Source organism: Nyctereutes procyonoides, unplaced genomic scaffold (genome assembly GCF_905146905.1).
Source record: "Nyctereutes procyonoides isolate TBG_1078 unplaced genomic scaffold, NYPRO_anot_genome, whole genome shotgun sequence".
Taxonomy (NCBI): Eukaryota; Metazoa; Chordata; class Mammalia; order Carnivora; family Canidae; genus Nyctereutes; species Nyctereutes procyonoides.
Genome location: NW_026575140.1, coordinates 25,621,109 through 25,639,719, shown reverse-complemented (window position 1 = coordinate 25,639,719; position 18,611 = coordinate 25,621,109). Strand labels below are relative to the sequence as shown.

The window sequence follows — 18,611 nt, the reverse complement described above, 5'->3', positions numbered from 1 at the left end:
GGGGATCCCTGGGTGGCGCAGCGGTTTGGCGCCTGCCTTTGGCCCAGGGCGCGATCCTGGAGACCCGGGATCGAATCCCACGTCGGGCTCCTGGTGCATGGAGCCTGCTCCTCCCTCTGCCTGTGTCTCTGCGCCTCTCTCTCTCTCTGTGTGACTATCATAAATGAATAAAAAAATTAAAAAAAATAAAATAAAAGGAACTTCTTTCAATAATAACAGAAGTTTGCTTTTATTGATATTTGGAATTAATTTTAAGTCTTTTTTTTACTATAGGCCTAGTGTAACCTCTCTGTATTCTGAGAGTATAAAGTACATAAGAGGGCAGCCCCGGTGGTGCAGCGGTTTGGTGCGGCCTGCAGCCTGGGGTGTGATCCTGGAGACCCGGGATCGAGTCCCACATCGGGCTCCCTGCGTGGAGCCTGCTTCTCCCTCTGCCTGTGTCTCTGCCTCTCTCTCTGTGTCAATAAATAAATAAAATCTTTAAAAAAAAAAGTATATAAGAGAGCAATAGCTACTTTTTCTGATGGATTATTGGACTATAATTTTAAATTCAGCTGTGTAATTGAAATGTTTAACATCAGTAAAGATTAAGACTTTTTCAGAAAAAACTGAAGATACTAGCATTTTTTTTTCTGTAAAAAATATATGTCAATATTGAGACATATACTTGGGAATTGTCCTTTATAAATAGGAATAACAATAATAAAAATACCAATTAGAGAAAACATTATGTAGTACATGCCATGTGCAAGCACTGATCTAAGTGTTTTGCAAAAAGTAGCTCAGCTAATCCTTCTTGTTTGACCCTAAGAAGAAGATGCTGTTATTACTTTATTTCCCTCATTTTAAAGATGAGGAAACTGAGGCACAAAGAGGTCATGTCTCTTGCCTAAGGAAGTGGCAGAACCAGAATCCAAATGTAGTCAAGGTGGTTCTGGAGGCTTTGCTTTTATAACTATGTAATACTTCTTTAGCAATGAAATAATTTTTTGTAGATTGTAGTAAGTTATACTAAACAATCCTGTTTATTCCATCACCACATTTAGTTTCTCCTTCCTTCTCCTTTAGCTTGTTTACTATTGGAATTCTTGTATAATTATATTATATATCTCTCTTCTGGTAGAATTTTGGAATGTTTTATTTTAGTGCAAAAGCATTGATTTTTTTTAAAAAAAGATTTATTTATGATAGAGAGAGAGAGAGAGAGGCAGAGACACAGGAGGAGGGAGAAGCAGGCTCCATGCCGGGAGCCTGGCGTGGGACTCGATCCCGGGACTCCAGGATCGCGCCCTAGGCCAAAGGCAGGCGCCAAACCGCTGAGCCACCCAGGGATCCCCAAGCATTGATTTTTGAAGACAGGATTATCATTTAAAAACTGCCACTTAGGGATTCCTGGATGGCGTAGTGGAGCCCAATGCAGGGAGCCCAATGTGGGACTCGATCCCGGGTCTCCAGGCTCAGGCCCTGGGCTGAAGCCGGCGCTAAACTGATGAGCCACCCGGGCTGCCCGAAAAATAAATGTTTTCTATTGGAAATGTCACTGCATGGTAGAGTAGTCTCTATAAAGGGCTTGGGATCATAAGAGAGAGGTAAAGGGGAAAATTTTATACGACGAAAATTCTTCTTCTTTTCTTTTTTTTAAGATACTTTTTTTTTTTTTAAGATTTTATTTATTCATGAGAGACACAGAGAAGAGAGGCAAAGACATAGGCAGAGGGAGAGGCAGGCTTCCCGAGTGGAGCCTGTAGTGGGACTTGATTCTAGAACCCCAGGATCATGACCTGGGCTAAAGGCAGATGCTCAACCACTGAGCCACTATAGTGTACTCTCTACACCCAATGTGGGGCTCGAACTTAAAGCTTGGGGATAGGGGATTCCTGGGTGGCGCAGCGGTTTGGCGCCTGCCTTCGGCCCAGGGCGTGATCCTGGAGTCCTGGGATCGAGTCCCTTGTCGGGTTTCCTGCGTGGAGTCTGCTTCTCCCTCTGTCTGTGTCTCTGCCTCTCTCTTCCTCTCTCTGTGCATCTCATGAATAAATAAATAAAATCTTAAAAAAACACAAAAACACAATAAAACCTTGGAGATAAAGAGTTGCAGGCTCCCTTGACTCAGTCAGCCAAGCACCCCCTACAGTCAAAATTATTCTTAAATACCTTTATTTACTCCCTTTAAATAGTTTGCGTGTGTGTGTGTATGATTTTTTTTTAAATATTTTATTTATTTATTCATGAAAGACAGAGAGACAGAAAGACAGACAGAGAGAGAGAGAGGCAGAGACACAGGCAGAGGCAGAAGCAGGCTCCATGTAGGGAGCCTGACATGGGACTCGATCCCAGGACTCCAGGATCACGCCCTGGGTCGAAGGCAGGCACCAAACCGCTGAGCCACCCAGGGATTCCCCATGATTTGTAATGTATATAGTAACTGACAGTATAAAATAAAGCTTCTATAGCATGATAAATAAAATGTCTGCAAAATGTAGTTTAATAGTATTTTGCTACATAATAATATCTATAGTAGAGTCACTAGCATGTGAAGAATTGAATTCACAGAAATTAAATGTGTCAAGGACCTAACACAGGAAGAGCCAGAACTCCTCCTCTTCCTCTAAATGTGGCTTGCTTTCTAAGGAAACATTTCTAAGATACAGTCATTGAGAGAGAATAAAGATTAACTGAGGAAAACGAATTCACAACTGTCCTTTAATTTCATTCAAAGCCTTCTCCTTTGATGTTGTTGCCCTTAATATTTTGAGAAAGAGAAAAGAGATCTCACTAATTCGTTTAGCACTCATGAGTATCTGTACTTTTCTCATTTATGCTGTTAACACCTCTCTCTTTCTGTTTCTGTAGTTATGTGAAGAACTGTTCGAGAAAATCAATGACAACTGTAATGAAGAAATGTCTTACTCTGTAGAGGTGAGTATAACCATGGGTTAAAGCCACAGGCCTTTGGACCACATACCCTCCAGTGTTACTCTTCAGTGGTTCCAAATGATGACTATGCTGTAGCTCATTTAACTACTCCCCCAGTTTTATATTTTTAGGCTATTTCTAAGTTTTGGTCATCACGAATAATGTTGCAATTAAATCCTTGTTTATACGTCATAAGCTTGTTCATAAATTTTATTTTTAGTTCTTTCCATTATGTATTTGGTTGTCAATACATGTGAATTGCCAAATGACTTTTTAGAAAGAAACGCTACCAATTTCCAGTCTCATGACAGTTTAAGCACCCAATGTGTCCCTGCCAACTTTTAGTATTTTCATTTTTTTCTCTGCCAACTTGGTAAGGGCACTTATTTAGAGTTTCTTTGATTATTAGTGTAGTTGAACATCTTGTAAATTATGCATATGCTTGTTTACGTTTTGGGATTACAGTATTTATCTTACTCATTTGTATGAACTCTTTCCTCATTTTATATCAATAGTGATTTTTGACAGGCATTGGTTTTTAAAATCTATATAATCAGATCTCTTGGGGCACCTGGGTGGCTTAGTCGGTTAAGCATCTGCCTTCTGCTGATTTTGGAGTCTTGGGGTCAAACCCTCCATAGGGCGGGCTCCTTGCTCAGTGGAGAGCCTCCTCCCTTTGCCCCTCCCCCTGCTTGTGCTCTCTGGCTCTCTCTCTCTGTCAAATAAATAAAAATCTTAAAAAAAAAATCAGATCTCTTTTCTCCTCTCTTCTTTATAATTGCTTATAATCTTAGAAAGTTATTCTCCATCCAGCATACACTCCCAACTCTTTGAAGAAGAGGTCTATAGAATTACATTATATACATTAATTTATGTGATGAACATCTCTACTCCTTGATAAGTGCTTTATGAAGCTATTGTTTTACTTATCTCCAGTTTTGGTGCTCAGTTCCATAGCCATTGAAATTACTAAAGTGTTCTGTTAATCTGAGCCTGTTCTGAGACATGAAGCTGTTTTTAAGCAAACTACTTTTAATCTATGTGTTGTGATTTTCTATAGGACTTACAACAATTCCTACTTGACCCACGTAGCTGGTTTGGGTTTTTTTCTTTACCTGTAAAGGGTTGCATAAATTGATAAATTTTAGAGAATTCTGCCTTCTGACTATCATACGCTAAAAGGGAAATGTGCTTCTCTAAAAATATTTTTTGTTAAAATGGATTCTCTAAATATCTTGTTCCTATAACTATTCTTTTTGAAGACTAAATGTATGGCAAATGAAAATTCAGTAGATTTTTATTATTAAAATATCACAATATTTTAAATAAATTCAAAATTGAAATTCACAGAGGATGACAGAATTTTTGAGGTTATAGGTAGTGAAAAGTTGCCATTTCCTTTCCTGTCGCGGTTCACAGGCTTGCTTGGGATGCATTGTAGATCCTTCATTGGAGGCTCCTCTGTGTGGGGCCTCTGCCTCTTCTTCTGCTTCTCTCCATTACTTGCCCTGGCCACACTAGCTCTTTTGCTGCTTCTGGAGCACAGCAGGAGCTGTCTTACCTCAGGGACTTTACATTGATTTTTTTTTTATTTTCTGCCTGAAATCTTCTTCCCTTGGATATATTCTTGTCTACGTGTTTCAGCTCCTTCAAGCCATTTAGTCTGATCCTTTCAGCGAGGTTCACTCTGACCACCTTCTTTGACCCTGCAGCGCGCCCCCCACCCCACACTCTTCATCTGTTTTGTTCTGTCCTTTGTTTTCCTCCATAGTTCTCATCATGTTCTAACCTAATTTATAATTCTATCTTCTTATTTATTTATTTGTTATTTATTTCCATTTAGAAGCATAAGCTCACCGGGGCAGGGATTTTTGTCTGTTTTATTTACTGTTGTATGCTAAGTGCCTAGAAAGTAGCTGGAAGATAATGCTGCTCAGTGAATTGAATTTGCTAAGTGGGGTCTGTAATGGCTGGCTCAGAAGTGAAAGAAATAGTGCTGACTTTAGGTGGATTTGCATGTTAGAGACTAAATAGCAGAGCACAGCAGCCTTTACCCAGGTTACTTGGGTCCTCATGCTTCCACACCTGGGTGAAGAGACAGTAAGTTTTCCAAGAAGATAAAGTGTCTTTCTGGGATTCTGGCGTGTATGTTTAAGTACACAAGAATGATTAAAGTACCATTTCACTTTGTAGGATGACTTGCTTTAAGAAGGAATACTTGTTGGTCTGTTGTTTTAATCTCATAGGAAATCAGTTACTTCGAGGGTTCTCAATATTTTTAAAATTGATTTTAAAATATAGTATAAATATACAGTCAAATCTGAGAATGAGAGAAAGGAAAACAAAGTAGAAATGGAGATTCCATTCTGTTTCAGACACTCAGAAATGTTCTTTAGAAATTTAAAGTTGACAAGTGCTGAAATTTTATTGTGTGTTTGAGTAGCTCAGGACACACAAGGGAAGACCATAATGAGGCTTCTTGTGGTGAATTTCCCTCAGTCCAGAGCCTTATTTGCTTAGAAGTCTGATCTTATAGATACATCAGGACCAAAAGCATCCTTCAAAGCCAGATTCTTGAGTGAAGCTCATTTGACTTATGTTTGAAACCACCATTTTTATTTGTTACTTTCCTTTGAGGAAAACCTCTTTGCTCAGTTAGAACACCCACATTAGCAAGCCTGGTATATTATCTTCTTATCTTCCTGCGGATAGACTTCTGTTGGAACCCTGTTGGTTTTTTTAGTGAGTGTGGAATTAGAGAGCCAAGAGTTGACTAGACAATTTAGATGTTTGCTTGACTCAGGTGAAGAAAGGATAGCCTGAAACCTCCATCTCCATGATAGGAATGGTCTTGCTGGTGAGATGAGAGTTCCAGCGGTTTATTAGTGGAGGCTTCCTCTTCCCTTGTGAATCATGGACAGGTCCTGCCATGCCATCAGGTTCTGTGCTGACCACTCCTCACTCCTTGTGGTAGATCCATCGTTTGTCTATAATTAGTCACAGTGTGTGTATATAATTAGTCACAGTGTGGTCAGTCTTACAGCACTGGGGTTGCTGGTCTTTTGTCTTACCTGCTCTGAAATATTGATAGTGTTTCTTGGTTTCAATACTAATAGAATTTTTATTTCCAAGCTTTTAGAGTAACCTCACTGTAATCCTCAGTGACTGACAACAGCATACATTTTTAAAAGTGTATTAGTAACTGGTAAGTTGCTGTTAAGCATGGCATTTTTTTTCTGCCTTAGACAAGTTGTGGCTCCTGACTGCTGAGGTAGCCTTTTTACCTCCTTTTCTTTTGCGAGACTGTCAGAAGGCTGGTTCTAAGCTAGTCAGTGATGTCTGTGTGCACTGAATAGAATAAAATGGACTAGGCCTACGATGGCATTTCCCTTTGTAAAGATTACCGATGTCTCATTGTAGGGCTTTTTTTTTTTTTTAAAGTAATCTCTGTACCCATTGTGGGGCTCAAACTCATGACCCCAAGATCAAGAGTCATGTGCCATATGCTCTACTGATTGAGCCAGCCAGGTGCCCCTAATTATAGAACTTTTAATAAAAATTGTAAAAAAAAAAAAAATTATGGCATTTCTTTTTCCAAGTCCTCCAGTTCACTTTAATAATTTATTCATAGGTGAGCTACATGGAAATTTACTGTGAAAGAGTACGAGACCTCCTGAATCCAAAAAACAAGGGTCATTTGCGTGTGCGTGAACACCCACTTCTTGGCCCGTATGTGGAGGATCTGTCGAAGCTGGCAGTCACTTCCTACACAGACATCGCTGACCTCATGGATGCTGGGAACAAAGCCAGGTATGGTAGAAATAGACTAATAACTGAAGGCTTTGACACATTTTTGGATCCTTTGTTTCCAATTAAGGGTTTGAGACCACATATATAGCTTTGAAGGTTGTTTTAATTGTAGATCCTCTGATCCTTTGGCTGTGCCCAGGAAAAAAGTAAGGGCTTCAGCATTTTCAGCATCTCCCCTCAAAACAATGTAGTACTGAAACACGTCAGGACTTTAGTTAAGTTTTAATATTGGGTTTTGATCAAGTCATGGTAAATAAAATGTTGGATAATCACATGCCTATGGTAGTAATTAGTAATTGATTGTGGAATAAAGAATACAATTTTTCAAAAAAATATTTATTCATTCATGAGAGACACAGAGAGGCAGAGACACAGGCAGAGGGAGAAGCAGGCTCCATGCAGGCAGCCTGATGTGAGACTCGATCCCAGGTTCCCGGGATCATGTACTGAGCCAAAGGCAGATACTTAACCACTGAGCCACCAAGGTGTCCCAAGAATACAAATTAAATACCTTGGTGGTTTCTAAAGGGACAGCTGAAATGTGAAGAATAATTCTGATGGGGGACCTTTGGAGTTGGGTGTAACTTGATAGGCTCACAAATAAGATGTATTGAGAACAATTTGTGTGACCATTTCAATCTCATGATCTGTGAATAAAGCTATTGCTTGTGAATGTTATGTGGTTACATGGAGCTTGCTGTGCATTTTAACTTTTATCCAAGAATTCCATTGTCACATGTCACCTTTATGTTTATTTAGGACAGTGGCAGCTACCAACATGAATGAAACAAGTAGCCGTTCCCATGCTGTGTTTACCATTGTTTTCACCCAGAAGAAACATGATACTGAGACCAACCTTTCCACTGAGAAGGTAGGATAACTTCAGTATCCGGCCTTGTGTTGTATAGAATGGAGATTTTCAGAAGTTAGTCTTGCTACCCTGTGCATTTTATGGAGGGAAGAAAGTTGTCTTTTTATTTAACAGAGACTCTTTTGTATCTTTTGCTTGTCATTTTTATACCCACTCTAAACCAGTTTGAATGTGAGTTTTTGAGTGAAATTGCAAGATAGAAAAATAGGGTTAAGAATAAACGAAGACTTTGGGTTTCAAAAATACTCTGTGCCAGAGAGTTAAACAGTTTTGTAGGGAGAAAATCCTTCCTTTTTTTTTTTTTCTTCCTGACAGAACCTCTTAATTGTTTGGTATGTGGGATTTTTTTGTTTCTTTTGTTTTGAGCTCTGTTATTATTGTGGTATTAAATATTTAACCAAACAGTTAAACAGACAAGGTGTGTTTTTCCTTGGAAAGTAAAAGACTGCACAGCAATCCTGATGCTCTTTGAATCCCTTGCTTGTTAATGTCTCCTTTTTTTTTTTTTTAAGATTTTATTTATTTATTCATTAGAGACCCAGAGAGAGAGAGAGAGAGAGAGAGAGAGAGAGAGAGAGGCAGAGACACAGTCAGAGGGAGAAGCAGGCTCCATACAGGAGCCTGATGTGGGACTTGATCCCAGGACTCCAGGATCACACCCTGGGCCAAAGGCAGGCGCACCGCTGAGCCACCCAGGGATCCCCTAATCTCTCCTTTTTGACAGCTAAATATAGCAGACATTGGAGTTCAACTCCTGCCTCTATCACTTCTCAACACTGTTAGGTTGGGCAAGTTACTTAACTTCTCGGTGCCTCAGTTTCCCCAGCCTCATAGGATTGTTAAGATGATTAAATATTGATACAGGTTAGTGAATGTAATAAGTAGTCCCTGGCTCAGAATAACCACTCAACAGTTATTCTGTTGAGTCCTGGGTGGCTCAGCAGTTCAGCGCCACCTTCAGCCCAGGGCGTGATCCTGGAGACCTGGGATCGAGTCCCATGTCGGGCTGCCTGCATGGAGCCTGCTTCTCCCTCTGCCTGTGTCTCTGCCTCTCTCTCTGTGTGTCTCTCATGAATAAATAAATAAAATCTTAAAAAAAAAAAAAAAGAATAACCACTCAACAAATCTGAATTTTAGTATTATTATTGTTAGTAATAAATTTATGTTGAACTCTTCTCTCTGCCTACGTACCTAAGTAGCATGCAGCTAATTTTTTTTGGTTTTTAAGATTATTTATTAAAAAAAAAAGATTATTTATTTTTTTATTCATGAGAGACAGAAGCAGAGACATAGGCAGAGGGAGAAGCAGGCTCCCTGCAGGGAGCCTAATGCAGAATTCGATCCCAGGACCCCTTCTGAGCTGAAGGCAGATGCTCAGCCATTGAGCCACCCAGATTTTTAAACTTGAAGTTAGATTTATGATACTGGCAATGATAAAATACCTTTGCCTTATAAACTGAGTACTTTGTGATACTGACATCATTAAAAACTAGGATCATTTACTTAGTGACTCGTTTTTAGCTGAAAATTATTTTTTTAATTTTTTATTTAAATTCAGTTTAGTTAGTATTATTAGGTTCAAAGGTAGGGTTTGAACCTACCCAGGTACCCCATCCCCCTTCCAGCAACCCTCAGTTTGTTTCCTGTAGTTGAGTTTCTTAGAGTTTGCCTCCCTAGCTGAAAATTATTTTATCTATCTATTTATCTATTTATTTATTATTTTATTATTTTATTATTATTTTTTAAAAGATTTTATTTATTCACTCATGAGAGACACAAAGACAGGCAGAGACACAGGCAGAGGAAGAAGCAGGCTCCATTCAGGGAGCCCCATGTGGGACTCGATCCCAGCTCCCCCCAGGATCATGCCCTGGGCTGAAGGCGGTGCTAATCCACCCGGGCTGCCCTGAAAATTATTTAAAAAAAAAAATACTCTTCATATAAGTGATAAAATAACTTGACACTGCTTATTTACAATATTAATGCTATTTAGTACATCTTGTGTGAAAGCATTTTTTCCATTCTTCCATGATGTCACATCTACAAAGATAATGATGTTAATTCTATAACCATAGCTTCTTTGGTAATCCACTTTGGTTAGTTTTGTCTAACTTTCCTGAAGCTTTTTTTTTTTTTTTTTAACAACCGTTTTGAGGTATTGTTAGTACAATAGACCACACATATTTCAAGTATAAAATTGGATTACTGTGTATGCACCTGTAAAATCAATATCATGGCCCAAGTCATAACCACCTCTATTACTCTGAAAGAGTTGCCTCATGCTGCTTTATAATCTGTCTGTAGCATATCTTCTACCTTGCTATGTAGGCAATTCTTTTTTTTTTTGGCTATGTATTTTTCTATTTTTTTTTAATAAATTAATTTTTATTGGTGTTCAATTTACCAACATACAGAATAACACCCAGTGCTCATCCCGTCAAGTGTCCCCCTCAGTGCCCGTCACCCATTCACCCCCACCCCCCGCCCTCCTCCCCTTCCACCACCCCTAGTTCGTTTCCCAGAGTTAGGAGTCTTTATGTTCTGTCTCCCTTTCTGATATTTCCCACACATTTCTTCTCCCTTCCTATGTAGGCAATTCTGATGTGCTTTTTGTCACTATAGATTAGTTTACATTTTCCAGAATTTTATATGAATGGAATTATATGGTATGTACTGTTTTCTTGCCTTGCTTCTTTCATTTAGCATAATCTTGAAATTCATCTGTGTTGTGTGAATCAGTAGTTCACTTGTTTTCATTGCTGATTAGTATTCCGTTATATATATATATGTATATATATGTGTGTGTGTATATATATACATATATATATATATATAATCACAGTCATTAACTCACCTGTTGATGGGCATTTAAATTGTTTCCAGTTAATGATCATGTGAATGGAGATGCCATGAACATTTGTGTACAAGTCTTTATGTAGATATTTGCTTTTGTTTTTTTTTTTTAAGATGTTATTTATTTATTCATGAGAATACACAGAGAGGGGAGAGAGAAAGAGAGAGGCAAAGACAGGCAGAGGGAGAATCAGGCTCCATGCAGGAAGCCTGACGTGGGACTGGATCCCGGATCTCCAGGGCTGAAGGCGGCACTAAACCACTGAGCCACCCGGGCTGCCCAGATATTTGCTTTTGTTTCTCTTGGTACATACCTGGGAGTAGAATGGTTGAGTCTTATGTTGGTATATGTTTAGCTCTGCAGGTATACAGCTCTACTAAACTGTCTTCCAGAGTGATTATATATGTATTTTTAAAGATTTTATTTATTTATTCATGAGAAACACAGAGAGACAGAGAGACAGAGAGATACAGGCAGAGGGAGAAGCCAGTGCCATGCAAGGACCCCAATGTGGGACTTGATCCCAGGTCTCTAGGATCACACCCTGGGCTGAAGGCAGGCACTGAACTGCTGAGCCACTCAGACTGCCCAGAGTGATTATATCATTTTACATTCCCACCAGCAGTGTGTAAGAGTTCCAGTTGCTGGAGGCTTCATATGAGTTAATATGTTTATATATTTTTATGACATACGGTTGTAAAATATGTCATGTGTATCCTAAAATTACTTCTTTTGAACAAAGATAATTGCTCCTAACTTTTGTGTGTGCTCTTTGTCTCTTTAGACCATATGTAAGAGCCCTAATATTTGTAGTCTTCTTCATGCCTAATTTTAATTTCCTGCCTCTTAATGTTTTCTGGTTCTGCCTTGCTATTTCTGAGTTGCCCCAATGTTTTTGTTCTTGAACAGGTTAGTAAAATTAGCTTGGTGGATCTAGCAGGAAGTGAACGAGCTGATTCAACTGGTGCCAAAGGGACTCGATTAAAGGTATTTATTTTACCAAACAGTTGACCTAGTCAATAAATGTTCTATAACGTAGGTCAGCAAACTATGGCCAGGGTCAAATTTGACCACCTGTTGCTGTAAATAAAATTTTACTGGGACACAGCTACCTCTATTTGTTGATGGACTGCAAAACCGTTACAGAAACATTTTGCTGACACCTGATATAACTTCACTGAAAGATAAGTAGCATAAAATAATAGGTAAGGAGGATTTGATGGTCAAGGTGAGAGCTGGATTGTGTTTTAAGGAACAAGCTAGATGAAAGTGTCACTAATGGGATAGGGACACACAAAAGCTGACTGTGAAAACAGACACGGGCCTCTCCAGAGAGATGCTTAGGAAACCGGGACAGAAAGTGCATACTGGTGAGTTGGGAGAAGAAGGCTGCATCCATCAGCTTTTGGGGCAAGTCATTGTGAGGCAAGTCATTTTGGGGCAACTCAGGACTGAGGTGTGTGGTCCTGGCATAGCAATAAGTGGTTGGGGAGACCGTGAGGATCAAGAGGTTTTTAGAACTTGTCATAAGTAAGCAAACAGTGCTGGCACAAGGCTTAATTATATCCTAATCATTATAGATGATGTGGCAATAGGAGAAATTCTTCAAATCATTCTTTCACGTTTGGTATTGATTTCAGGAAGGAGCAAATATTAATAAGTCTCTTACAACTCTGGGCAAAGTCATTTCAGCCTTGGCAGAGGTGGTAAGTATTATATACTGGGTTGCATGGGAAAACTTGTCTGTTCAAATATGCTTGATATTTTATGTGTTTGGGAAGACTGACCTTCTTTGGTCCTTTTGTGCAATCTTGCTTTTCTCCTTTTAGAGCTTTTCAGATAAGATACTAGGTGTAACACACTTTGACTTTCTACTGAATGTAAAAGAGATTAAGGAGAGTGAAAGTAAACGTAGATCTGTAAAGTCTAGACTGAAAACTAGCTCTTTACAGAGAGACCTAGGGTTTGATTACTTTTTTGAGCCTTGCTTCATATCTCTCAGCAAAACCAAGGGTTTCTTTTCCTATACAATCTTTTCTAAGGAGGAACATTTGCCTTTGGTGAATGCTGTTGATTTGGGGGCCAATAATATATTTTATAAAATTGTGTTATTCTTTCCTATTTTTTAACAGTGGACACTAAATCTGAAACAGTTTTGAATTGAGGGCTTCATTTTTGTAGGTTTAAGGCTAAGGAAGTATTTAGTCACTGCGTACTCTTACTTAGTGCATCATTTGAATCCCTGAAAAGAATCAAATGCTTCCTTGCTTATTTCTGAAAAGTCATTCTCACTTTATTACCTTAAAGTACTTTTTGTGTGAAGGCTTATCCTGTGTTCTCATTCTTTCTTTCTCTTAAATGCTTCATCTGTAGGATAACTGCACCAGCAAGGTACGGTGGTGTTTGATAGAAATGAACTAGGTATAGAATCAATTGTGGTGATTTTAAATTCTCAGCAGGATGTAAGGAAGCATAAGTAGGAATGGAACCTTGAAAAATAACTTTTGTTACTTGTTTTCTGGCTCTGGAATTTAGAATTGCTGTTTAGAGTGACCATGAATCATGAGACTGCCCACGAAACCTAATTTAGGGAACATGATGTGCTTTGGAGAGGAATTTAGAATAAAGGAACAAGAGAGAAATTGAGGAATCTTCTATATAGTGTTATCGTAATGATGTTTCTCTTAGTGATCTGTAGGTCTGTCACTTGAAGAAGTCACTTATAAACCTCTTGAAAGGGCAATAAAAAGATTTCTTCCAGGTACCATTTTAAAACATAGCTGCCTTCTTGAAATTATTAGGATATTTTTCTTAAACCTTTTTTGTATAATCTTCTTGTGAAAAGTCATGGATTTTTGAATTGTTAAAAAAATTTTTTTCTACTCTGGTTATACACAAAGTGAAGGCTGTAGAATCAAGTTTAACTGTATCTAGAACACAGGGTCTTTGCATCCTTTTAATCCCAAAACAGTAGACTTTTCCTTTTTTTTTTTTTTTTTTTAATTTTTACTTATTTATGATAGTCACACAGGGAGAGAGAGAGAGAGGCAGAGACACAGGCAGAGGGAGAAGCAGGCTCCATGCACTGGGAGCCTGATGTGGGATTCGATCCCGGGTCTCCAGGATCGCGCCCCGGGCCAAAGGCAGGCGCCAAACCGCTGCGCCACCCAGGGATCCCTAGACTTTTCCTTTTATTTCTATTTAAATACTCTTAAAATTTCTTAGTACTATTTTTCATCAATAATAGAGCCCTCAACAGTTTGTTCTGAATCACATGAATAACATTGGAGATAAAGACAATATCTGCAATGAAATACTTTATAGTCATACTTTTAATATATAGGTTTATTCTCTACTTTGTATAAAAATTACTTAATAAAAAGTAATACTTTTTTTCGGTTTCATTCAGCTTATTGGAAAAAGCTGCCTTCAATAAAAAGTCTATCTGTTATTTGATATTATGTATATGTAGATATTCTTCAGAAATCTAATCTAAGTCCCAGAACCATGAAAGCTGTTAAAATGTGGTTTTTCTAACTTCATGTCCATTTGCTCATTTTTAATATTCTTTATCAACCGAAGGAAAAGTTTATAAAATATTTATCTACATATTTCCCATATTGCTCTGTGCCACAATAATTTGCAAATGACTTTTTTTAGAATTAGTTTTGGAAAACCTTGTTTAGTACTTTGCATCTATGCTGTTAACTATATAACAGAACAAAGACAAATTTTAGTTTTTACATAATAAGCATAATATTTGGTGAATTAAAACATACTGTTATTTCTACTGGGGAGAGAAACAGGATTATTACCATCCATACTTGGTAGTACTTCTTTTTAGAGAGGCTAGTGATGTAAGTAAACCTTTTTCTGTAATTACCGAGGCCCTTGTGAGAACAGTTGAGATTAATTTGTGTAAGAGAGCAAATGCAAACGAAGTGGCTAAAATTCTGAGATACTTTCAAATGGAAAAGTTGGAAGTTCTATTTATGCTTCTTTATTTAGCTGCTCCTTCTTAAATTAGTCTAATTGACCAAAATGAAAATAGAACATTTTTTGGCAAAGAGACATAGCTTATTTTTATGGTACTATTTGCAGTCCTCGTAACTGACATACCTTAGATCTTGCAGCATTTTCAGTAAACCACAGGCCAAGTGGAGTGTTCAGGTGTGGTGAGGAGCTAGAGAAGGAAGAACTGAGGTCTCAGGCCTCAAGAATTTTGTTGTGGACTGACAGTCCTGCTAGTCTGTGAATGACTGAGAAAGTTAATTCTCCCTAGAGTTCTGTGTCATTTAGAAATAGATCCTGTTATGCGAAATGACTCTCATTGGTGGAAAGTGTGTCTGTGGGTGGAATGGGATGAATTGGATGGGACATTTTGGATAAGAGATGGGGGCAGCCCGGGTGGCGCAGCGGTTTAGAGCCGCCTTCAGCCCAGGGCCTGATCCTGGAGACCCGGGATCGAGTCCCGCGTCGGGCTCCCTGCATGGACCCTGCTTCTCCCTCTGCCTAGGTCTCTGCCTTTCTCTTTGTGGGTCTCTCATGAATAAATAAAATCTTTAAAAAAAAATGGATAAGAGATGGAATTAAAGTGCTACTTGCCAGTTTCTTTTCCTCCTCAACAGACCAGAGGTCAGCTATTTAGCACTCCTTTTCTGAATACGCATACTTTTACAAGAACTAGATCATCACTAGTTTAACCTCACATTATACCAGGAATGGGCGGAGATGTTTTTATCAGTGAACCCTGGCTTCCGCTTAGTAGCTTCTTTTTTTTTTTTTTTTTTTTTTTTTTTAATTTATGATAGTCACAGAGAGAGAGAGAGGCAGAGACACAGGCGGAGGGAGAAGCAGGCTCCATACACTGGGAGCCCGATGTGGGATTCGATCCCGGGTCTCCAGGATCGTGCCCTGGGGGCCAAAGGCAGGCACCAAACTGCTGCGCCACCCAGGGATTCCCTCCCTTAGTAGCTTCTTAAATTATCATGACCTGGTCATCAGCCAGGACATATTGCAGTAGCTGTTATCTTCAAAGAGTTTTTGTTAATTTTTACTTTCAAAGGATATAATTTCCTCCATTTTAGCACTGGCTTTGCATTGGTGCCTTTTACTCTATCCCATGATAATGAGAAGGATCATAGCAGTATAGGTAAATACTTGACACATATATACAGACAATTCATCTTGCAGGCTTTACAGGTCTCCGATTAGCAAATCACATCACTGTCTTGGATCTTTTCACTGTGAGTCCTAACTCTGTTGGTTGGAATTATTTGGAGTATAATTTCCTTCCAGAGAAATCAAATGTATATTACTTTCATAAGAGTTGTTAGAGATGCAACAGTCCACTTAATGATTTGATGGTGGGCCAAGTAAATTTGTTAACTAAATGACTTGCTCCTACACATCTAACCTGGAATGCCCAGTATTCATACTTGCCCCTCTACAACAATAAAAAAATCATTGTTTGAGGCTTAGAAATGAGATGATATTAATAAATTATTATTATTTTGTTATGTGTGATAATGGTTTATGGTTATGTTTAATTTTTTTTAATTTATTTATTTATGATAGTCACACAGAGAGAGAGAGGCAGAGACACAGGCAGAGGGAGAAGCAGGCTCCATGCACCGGGAGCCCGATATGGGATTCGATCCCGGGTCTCCAGGATCGTGCCCTGGGCCAAAGGCAGGCGCCAAACCACTGTGCCACCCAGGGATCCCCTATGGTTATATTTAAAAGAAAAAGGAAATCTTTCTCTGTTGGAGATATGTATCTGGAATATTTATTTTTAGGTGAAATGTTGGATTTGCTTTAGAACACTACCAGCTATAAAAGATAAGATGTAGACAGGATATTAGATAATAGTATGATATTAAATTTCCTGAATTAAGTCATTGAACTGTGACCATGTAAGAGAATGTCCTTATCTGCTGGAGTATTTAGAGATAAAAGGGCATGGTGTCTGCAATTTATTCTAAAATGGTTTAGGAAGAAAAAGTGTAAAGTGATTGAGGGGTAATAGAAACCTGAATGGCAAAATATTGATAATGGTTGGAGTTGCATGTTGGATATATGATAGCTTATGCTACTCTCTAAACTGTTGTGTATGTTGCAAATTTTTCAAAATAAAATATAAAAAGGAAAAATTACTTTATTACATGAACTCTGGATATTATGAAGAATTGAAGCCATGAGTGCTAATTTCAACAGTTGATGGGGTTCTACTGTAGTTTACTTACAAACTTTAGACTGGTTTGCCTTTCATGTGAATTTTTCCTCCCTAACCATGCTAAAACCATTTCTTTCTGTTTCATAGAGTAAGAAGAAGAAGAAGACTGATTTTATTCCTTACAGGGATTCTGTACTTACGTGGCTCCTTCGAGAAAATCTAGGTATGTTGATCACTGGTGTGTAGTTATCTTTTTAAAGCTGTTTACTGTGGTTAATTGTCTTGTGTGTTTGTTTTGGAGAAGAATAATCTCCACATATCCATGTCACTAATTTGACTGCTGTCTCCTTTCTGAAATTTTTACTCATGATTTAAACTGGTTGGATTTGCTAGCTTTTTAATCAGGGTTTTCTCTCCTATCTTGTTGACCTTGGAATGTGGACTGTGGTGTGGTTGTCTTCCTAACCATACCTGCTTCAAACCATTGCTCCTTCAAATCTCTTTGGAAACTTCATGTTACCTTTCTGCTGATGGTTTTGGATCTTCAGGTCTTTGCTCTTTGTTCTCTGTTTTGTTAGCCTCTTTCTCTCCTTCCTGATGAGAAGGGAGTGATCAGCTATGTCAACTGTCGCTGACAGAAGGAAGAGGCTGAGAAGAGCCTGTTGGGCTGTTCACATCACTGTGACTTTCACTCCCTACCTAAGAGTACTTGGGTGGAGTGGCTGAGATCTTAAACGAGGAGAGGGAAACCGATCATAGTAGGTCTGAGCACCAAGATTAAGAGTATAACAGTGCCCCGCATAGGAGCATTCAATACATTTGTTGACTCTTAATTAAATTTTAGGATTTGAGGGGATCCCTGGGTGGCGCAGTATTTTGGCGCCTGCCTTTGGCCCAGGGCGCGATCCGGTGATCCGGGATCGGGTCCCACGTCGGGCTCCCGGTGCATGGAGCCTGCTTATCCCTCTGCCTGTGTCTCTGCCTCTCTCTCTCTCTCTCTCTCTCTCTCTCTCTCTCTCTCTCTGTGTGACTATCATAAATAAAAAAAATAAAAATAAAAATAAATAAATTTTAGGATTTGAGATGGTATTGTCTAATATGACACATTTAATAAAATTCTTTCTAAAATGAGTATGATTTACAGTAACCATGATTCATCATCTTAGGTGGCAATTCTCGGACTGCAATGGTTGCTGCTCTGAGCCCGGCAGATATCAACTATGATGAAACTTTGAGCACTCTGAGGTACTCCAATTGATCTCGATAACTGAATACACACTGTGCAACCACAAGTTATTTTGTTATGCCATAGGGATTTTCTTATGTTATATGGATAATTTTTTATGTAAGTAATGATCCCATCCCTCTCATAACAGGAAAAACATGGGTTGGGGAGATTTTTATTTTTATTTATTGTGTTGGGGGGATTTTTATTATAATAGAATTTACCTGTTTATGGTTTTCAATCTCAATTTCAATTTCTTAAAATTTTCATTGCTATAAAAAGAAGTGTTGCCTTGTAGGGTTTGTCATTATAGAGATGCTCATATCTTAATAAGTAATGCAAATAACAATACACGTAGTGTTAAAAAGTTTATGGAACGTTGACTAACAGAATATCGAATATAGTTGGCCCTTGAACAGTCCAGTGGTTAGGAGTGCCAGCCCTCTGCACAGTCAAAAATCTGCATCTATAAACTTGACTCCCCATTGTGTGTATTATGTATGTAATATACAGTATACATGTATATATGTATATAATGCCATACTGTATTCTTAGAATAAAGTGAGTGATAGGAAAGAACATGTTATTAAGAAAATTATAAGAAATGTACTGGAATGTATTTATCGAAAAAAATCTGATATAAGTAGACCCATGCAGTTCTAACTTGTGTTGTTCAAGGGTCAACTGCATTTCTATATATGAATAGTTTTTATTACTTTAATCTGGAACTTTCTACTCTTTTCCCATTGATGGAAAGAACCCT

General features: G+C 38.5%; 1 protein-coding gene across 5 annotated transcripts in view; it reads left to right on the top strand.

The window, feature by feature from the left end:
- The window catches only part of KIF1B (kinesin family member 1B), a 151,347-nt gene that overhangs the window by 45,584 nt on the left and 87,152 nt on the right, over positions 1 to 18,611 (top strand). For all 5 annotated transcript variants that reach the window (XM_055306777.1, XM_055306773.1, XM_055306775.1 and 2 more), the window contains exons 5-11: positions 2,851 to 2,916; positions 6,545 to 6,723; positions 7,483 to 7,594; positions 11,358 to 11,435; positions 12,089 to 12,154; positions 16,771 to 16,846; positions 17,790 to 17,868. In XM_055306777.1, coding sequence (XP_055162752.1) covers positions 2,851 to 2,916; positions 6,545 to 6,723; positions 7,483 to 7,594; positions 11,358 to 11,435; positions 12,089 to 12,154; positions 16,771 to 16,846; positions 17,790 to 17,868 — 656 coding nt within the window. The remainder of the gene's footprint in view (positions 1 to 2,850; positions 2,917 to 6,544; positions 6,724 to 7,482; positions 7,595 to 11,357; positions 11,436 to 12,088; positions 12,155 to 16,770; positions 16,847 to 17,789; positions 17,869 to 18,611) is intronic.